The 7,600-nt window shown below is 36.9% G+C and overlaps 1 protein-coding gene across 1 annotated transcript in view; it reads right to left on the minus strand.

The window, feature by feature from the left end:
* Nucleotides 1–5,082, minus strand: part of POF1B (POF1B actin binding protein) — a 61,243-nt gene extending 56,161 nt beyond the window's left edge. Inside the window, exons 1-2 of the mRNA XM_084870073.1 lie at nucleotides 5,016–5,082; nucleotides 4,563–4,877 (exon numbers count right to left, since the gene is read on the minus strand). Coding sequence (XP_084726199.1) covers nucleotides 4,563–4,838 — 276 coding nt within the window. The 5' untranslated portion in view covers nucleotides 4,839–4,877; nucleotides 5,016–5,082. The remainder of the gene's footprint in view (nucleotides 1–4,562; nucleotides 4,878–5,015) is intronic.
* Nucleotides 5,083–7,600: the final 2,518 nt, after the last annotated feature.

Genomic DNA, 7,600 nt, shown 5'->3' on the forward strand with positions numbered 1-7,600 from the left:
TATATGCTCCACTGGAAGTCAAAAAAAGTATTGCTATTGAAATAGCTTCTGGTATAAAGAAAAAGTTAGTTCAAATAGACTAGTTTAGAAAGATTTTTACTTTTAAATGGGATTTAAAAGCATGACAAATCTCCCACGAATTATCAAGAAAATGAATTTAGATCAAGACAGTTAAAGGAAAAGTTCACCCCCCTTCATCTTTTCCCCTTGTCTCAAGTCCCCCACCTTCACACACACACACACACACACACACACACACAGCTTATGTGTGAGTGCCATTGACTAAAAACAGGCCCAGAAATTTACCAGACTTCCCTAAACAAAAGGCAAAGACAACTGGGATGAACAATTTCATCCAACAATTAGATACACTCGGGATTTCTATAGCTTAATTTAATTGTAAACACAAAGGGGATGACCAAGGCTGAAAATGTGTGCCTCTTTATCCTATGACCTCATTCCTTTATCAGGCAACCTACTTCCCTGAACAATCATTCACTTTAGTGACCACACCTTTGAACAAGCCACGCCCTTGAACAGCAATTTATCAAAGCACCATGTCCCTCCCCACAGAACAGGAAAAATTTCTGATAAAAGTATAGAAATCCCAGCACAATAAGGGAGCTAACCACAATCTTTGTAACAAAAGAAAAGGGAAAATAATATAATAAAAATAAGCCCAGCTGAATAATTACTGAGAGCAGAGACCATTTATAAACACCTGTTCTCTCTTGGACCACTCTCTAGAGTTGAATTTGTTTGCAAGTTTCAAATTCAAAAGAATGGTAACCCATATACATATAAATTAAGAGGTTCCTTCTTTCAACCAAACTCGGTGTATTCAATAAGATGATTGATGGCCAAAACACAAAATAATATTTAAAAATGAAATATAGATATATAATATACCTAAAGTCTAGGTCTTGTATATCTGTTTGTAATATGGCCTCTCCCTAGATGAGCAAGTGGTATTTATCCTGATAATCACAGTGATTTCTACATAATAGACACTTAATAAACATCTCTTCAATGAATAACTAGTATTAAAAATATATTTTCATATATTTCTCTATCACACCACAGAGCTCCTCTGAATACATGGAAAATACTTTGAACTTCATGAAAAATTAAATTAATGGAAAGGAAAAGTACATGCCTAGTGAGTAATTAACATCAATGCTATTCATTTGAGACAGTATGTAATTTTGAGTTGTGATGGTAGATTAATATTTAAGCTTTTAAAAAGGTTGAGCCGTGAAGTTTTTTTTTTATTTTGTTTTATGTAATCTTTTAGAAATAGTTATTCACAGTATCATATTAAGTTTTAAATGCATCTATGACCTTTATTGCACCCATGTTTGATTTTACTTGTTTATATAAATAAATTTGATAATATAATTCTACCGTCAATTTTGAATATTTCACCAGTAACTGGTTTCTATATTAAAATTTCTCTGAGGAATACTCTATGTATCAGACAAAATAATAACTAAGAAAATCATAAAATAAAGTTGATCAATTATTGGCAAGAAAGAAAGCAACATTATATCTGGAGAAATTGAAAATACATTTACATCTATAAACATCATTTTAGTGCACAAGAAGGCCAACAGAGACAAAACATATACTAAAAGGCCAGATATAGAAAATACTAAAGTGCTGCAAAAAAAACATTTGGTTAAAACTAAAATTAAAAATATAAGCTAAAATTAAAATTCAGGAAGCAAAGCAGAGTAGCATCAATTTTGGTTTCTCAAAAAGAACATATTTTACTACTGGCAATTATATATTTTAAAAAATCATATGAATTCTCTGTATGTCATCTAAACACTAAAATGCTAAAAATAAAGTAAAAGTTTGATTGAATTTATGATGATCTACCATTTCCCTAGATAACATGGTCACAAATTCTAGCATCAAAATAATTGCCACATACCAACTCAAAATGTCTCTGAAACACAGCATATTAAGAAGAGACTTTATTAAAACATAAAACAAACAGAAAAGAATTTTGAATAATATGTACTGCTTGCTTGTGCTTGGCATAATTTATAAGAAAGCTATCACCACATCTTACCCAGCCATATCTTAACCATTTTGTTAGCATGAAGGTAATTTCAGATCAAATTGAGGTTGTACTTTTCACAATGCCACCCTTCCAATAAATAGGGAGAAAAAAATAAAATAGAAAAGCTTCCTAGTCACATTCTTTGTGGCAACTATCTAAAAATTTTTGACAAACTATATTTTAGTGGAGTTATTAATCCCCTTTGATATCTAACTCGATTTTAAATATTTCAGTCAATTTTTCTCTTTTCTTATTTCACTAAGGAAATGAAGCTACTTTTTTATTTATTTATTTATTTTTACTTTACCACATATCTAGAATTTCACCTCAACCATTTTCATCCAGCCCTTACTTTTCTTTCCTTTCAACTGCAAATAATTTCAGACTTTACAACAACTTCCATTCCAATCTCTTATCCTAGTTTCTGTGGCCATATTTTTGGTCCCTAAGGTTCTTTATAGAGCCCCCTATGGAGAACAACATTTCTGGGTGAAGATAGTCTCCTAAAGATCACTTAAACAAATATTAGATAAAAAGGAGGAAAGTCTTGTAAAAAAATAGGTCAGCTTGGTCCCAGAATTATTACAAAGGTAAGTTGAACTAAAGAGCATACAATAAAACATATTCCTAAAGTTCTGTAGTCAATATTTATGACTTGCCAAATTTCAGCTTTTCACTTTTTATCTATTTATCTTGCTTTTTCTAGCAATTTGACAAGAAAAGAGGTTAATTGTGTAAATAACTATGACAGGTAGGGTGGTTTTAGCATTCTTATGATAATGGTAACTGTTGTCTTTGACCTCATTGTTTTGGGGCTACTTAAAAACACAGGTGACACCCACTTAGTTGTTAATCAGCATCTAATATAGATTTCTGGAATGTACATTTGCATTATTATCACTTATACACACTAGTATTTTTAAGCTTTTTATTTTTCTGCCCTTTGAATTCAACATAGGTGGAGTTTTTTTCAACTAAGAAATTACCAACAGTAAATCATGGGTTTTTCTTCATATTTTTTCCACAAATTAAACTAGGGGTAAAAGAAAAGAGCAAGACTGTAGCTCCTGTAGTTGTTGAATTATTTATATTTTCTCTAAAATTATTTAAAAATAGTTTTATTATATACTTGAGAAATATTGCTTTACATCTGACTTTAAATTGGTCTCAGGATTATTACAAAGATAAGTTGAACTAAAGAACATACCATAAGATGTATTCCCAAAATTCTGTAGTCAATGTTTATGATTTGCCAAATTTCAACTTTTTAATTAAAAAACAAATTCATCTTGTTTTTTCTAGCAATTTGACAAGAAATTGAGGTTTTAGGGAAAATAATTCATATTATTCCAGATTGGTATGACAATGCAACATAGGATAATATCCCAGTGGTTTTATTCTTTCATCTTTCTTTTCAAGCTCTTTACAGTACAAATTGTATCTTGAAAATATGATTTCAGTTTGGACAGAAGTTTCCAGAAAGTTTAAAAACATGAAAATTCAATGTAAAGAAGGTCAAAGAATGAAAACATAGAGCTGTTAATTTTATATAGTCTTGCAATGTTCTTGTACATTCATTGGTATGATTATTAGTAAAAATCTTGATGCTGAAATAACCCCTTTACAAACACATTTATTTAATTTTAAAGGGTGTCTTAGAGTTCCACTCTTTTTAGGTTTCAGATAAACAATTGCTTACATCTTGCCTTCCTTAATCCTATATTCACTCTTTCAATAATCTTTTACCAATATTCATAAATTATTCACCATAGCTGTGCAAGAGCCATGTGTCATTTCCAGAATATGAAACACATATGGCAATTCAAATAAGGATATGTGCCCGTCATTTATCCTAGAACAGCATACTATTTGCTGAACACAAATATTTGCTTGTCACACCATACAAGCCATTGACCCTGAGCCATCATATTCGATACAAAAAATTATTTATTTCTGATATGAAGTGAATCAACAAAAACATTTTCTATAAAAATTATCATATTCAAGTTGAGGATTGCTTTGTGGTAGGAGCAAAAAGACTACCTCAGATCAGATATTCCAATCAAATGCAACAAAAAAATGAGCCGACCTATGCTCTAGTTAAATTATGAAAATTATGGGAACTGGTTACAAACAACCATAGGCATGAGTAAATGAAAGAACAGCCAAGAGATGAAATTTTGACTTACTGTACTTTGAATACGTAGCTATATTCCACTGAGAAATAACATTATTTATAACAGAGGCAGAGAAACAGAAAGAAAAGAAGTGACAAAGGACTGGTATGCATGCATATGAGCATACCCAATAGGCACAGATGGGGTGGGGGTGAGGGAATGTGCTGAGGGTTGGGGGCAGCCTGGGAGAGATCAATAGGGAGAAAAGGAGACTTGTGTAATACATTAAACAATAAAGAACTTAAATTAAAAAAAGAAAGAAATGAGGTTCAAGATGTCCCCTCTCTATTAGCCTGACATAGCTCTCTTTGTGGTACCTGAGAATGGTCGCTCCAAACCAAATTTTGGTAGGAGGAGGAAGATTTGAGAGGGGAGAGCACTTCCCGGGAGCCGATGGGATCCAAGGCTTGAACCACCTTATTCATGGGTCCACTGTAGGTCCTCACTCGCTCATACACTACATTTTTTTCTGGAGGCTGCTGGGCTTGACTTGACTGATGGTAGCAGTGGTAATGCTGGGGCTGGCACTGCAGCACCTCTGGGATCCCACAGCTGCTGCTGTTCATCTCATTCCAATAGCTTGAACTCATCATCTTCTCGGTGGTCAGTAAGGTACACACCAGATGCTCTCCCTAAGGAAAAAACAGCGAAAAGGAGAGAGACGGAGAGATCATAAAAGGAAAGATAGGAAGGCAGACAGGCAGGTACATGTACAAGTCTTTTACCAACCACCTCTGTCTAAAGTGGTGCCAGGGGGAAATGAGAGTTACCTGAGCAGCAGCAGGAGCAGGTCTGGCAGCTGCAGAGGAGGCAGCAAAGTATTTGAACACTAATGGAAAGTGGAGCCACCCTGTGAGATTGCTCCAGGAAATGGTACTGACACGCCTCTGATGGGCGTATTCACCAGACAGGTAAACCTGCCAGGAGAGGCCCTGCGTTGCCACGGAGACAGCTACAAAGCTGCCCAGTAGATAAGGGAAACTGAAAAGGGCAGAAATGTGGAATTTTAGGGCTGAAGCCAGAGCTTCCAAGTCCATGGGCTTGGAAATTCACTTTAACTGTAAATAGACAAAGACATGCCAATGCCGAAAGTTATTAGAGAACAAAAAGTCACAAACATGACACTGAAGTGGCTTTGACCTGGTTCTTTTGAAGCTTAGCAAAGGTGTGATTATTGTCATTAAGAGTCCCAGACCAAAATATGATGTTAGCCTAGGGATGCTAATTCACAGATAAATTTGGATTCTTTGTAAAATCCAGCTAATTGCAGTTAAGGGAGATTACTATAGGGTCTCCATCTGGCAACTCTTTGTAATTTATGGACCTGTTTATCTTGCTCTGAGCCTAGTATGACTTCCTAACTTACATTAAAGTAGATTTGTAAACGATTGTATGCCTGTTTATACATGGTAAGTGGTAAAAAAAAAAAAAAAAAAAAAAAAAATCTAACAATTGCACAAATGCTTTGCATTTTAGCATTTAGATTTATTCTTTCCCTCCCCCCCCCCCCATAAAATAATGTACCTCAATTGTATTTGTTCCTTAGGAAACATTGAGTCTGATTACTTTCAAAATATCTAGTTAAGTGTTTGGCAAGTTCTGAGGGTTGACTTACCTGATATGTAGCACTGACAACCCAGACCCTGCCCACACCAGCTGCAGACACAGGCAGAACCTCTGAGGGCCTGGCATGCACTCAGCCTGAACACATGTGCCCAACAGGGACCTATCCTGGACTCTGTGCCACTGTTGTGTGACTTCCATTGACCAGGCAGGACTCTCGCCCCTGCCATGTACTCACTCACTGCCACTGCCACTGTGCTGCTCCTGCTGCCCTAGAGCTGATCGGCTCCACCACCAAGGCTCAGAGGCAGGAACTGTGCTGAAGGCCCGTATGTGGATGTAGCCTCCCCTGACATGGACCTACTAGAACTGAGGAGCTGAGGAGACTGAAGAGGCTGCAGATCTGGAGGTGAGACAGAAGTACTTGGGACTGAGAGAGGAGGCCCCAAAGGCACTGGCTGTAGAAACTGGGGAGTGATTGAAGCAGCGGAATACTGGGGCTGAAGTCCCCGGATAGAATAGTACTAGCACCCCACCATCATGCAGCCTGGGAAGCTCCTATGACCAGTGTGAAGAGCCACGTAAGTGAGCTCAGGGCAAGACTACACTGGAGCCTACACTGAGCTCAGGATACACCCAACATTGAACCTGAGGTGCCCTTTGTTTCTTGGAGGAAGTCATGATGGTGAGCAGAAAGGGGGCTGGGCAATAAGTCCAGGAAGGAGGATGAGCCCTGCCCACCTGGAATGCAGGAGAGGTCTCCTCTTTCCCGCTGGCAAAACAACTGCTTCTGACTTGCAGTAACCTGAGGCAAGAAGGAACAGCCTGGAGCAGGAAATCTGTGCCTATGCTGGTGACAGAAAGGAGGTGCCAGCAAACCAGGCATAGCTGAGGCATTAGAAGAAGAGGAAGGGCCTACCCCCGCCCCTCCTACCAGCTACTGGGACCAGCCCCAACACAAACCTGATCAAACCATCCCAGCCAAGACCAATATACCCCCACAGAGCCCAGATCCATGGGACAAGGGAATAGAGCTTCGAACAAGGACAATCAAGGTGTGAGACTTGAGGCAGACCCAACCTCTGGGTTAAGGAGTCCCTGCCAGCTGGACTAATGGGGGCTTCAAATTCTCTGATCTCAATAAGGTGGCCCAGGGCCAGAAAGGGACAGTGACTCCAATTGACCTGCACCACAGAAGCTCTGAGGAAGCCCAGAATAGACACACCAAGGGACCAGATTCAATAACATCAAAGAAAATCTAGCGAGCTCCACAAATAGCAGACCCAAAGATTTTTGACTATGTGTATATGGTTGTATGTGTGTGTGTGTGTGTGTGTGTATGTGTGTGTGTGTGTGTGTGTGTATTTATTTTGTTTTTGTTGTGTGTTTTTCCCTTTTTTCTTATTTATTTATTTTTGCTTGTATATCTCTAATTTCTTTCCTTTGATTCTATTGTACTTTTGTGTATTCTTAATTTTTCTTATTTTGTTTTTCTCTTTTTTTCTTTTTTTCTTTTTTCCGTTTTACTTTTCCTATCTACATCTTAATATATCCATTATTACTGCATTTTAAATTAATTATTATTATTTCATATATGTTACCTTTTCTTTTTTCTTCTTATACTATTTCTTTTGGCTTCCTCCTTGCTTTCATATAGTCATTTCTTCTTCTTTCTCCCTTTTCTTTATATGCCCTCTTAGTCTTTGATCACATGTCTTTTAGTACTTTTTTATTTTATCTTTGCTTTGCTGTGTCTTCTTTTTCTTTCTTTGTCCTTCCTATTGTTGTTGCA

This window comes from Pipistrellus hanaki (genome assembly GCF_964339955.1).
Source record: "Pipistrellus hanaki genome assembly, chromosome: X".
In the NCBI taxonomy this organism is placed as follows: Eukaryota; Metazoa; Chordata; class Mammalia; order Chiroptera; family Vespertilionidae; genus Pipistrellus; species Pipistrellus hanaki.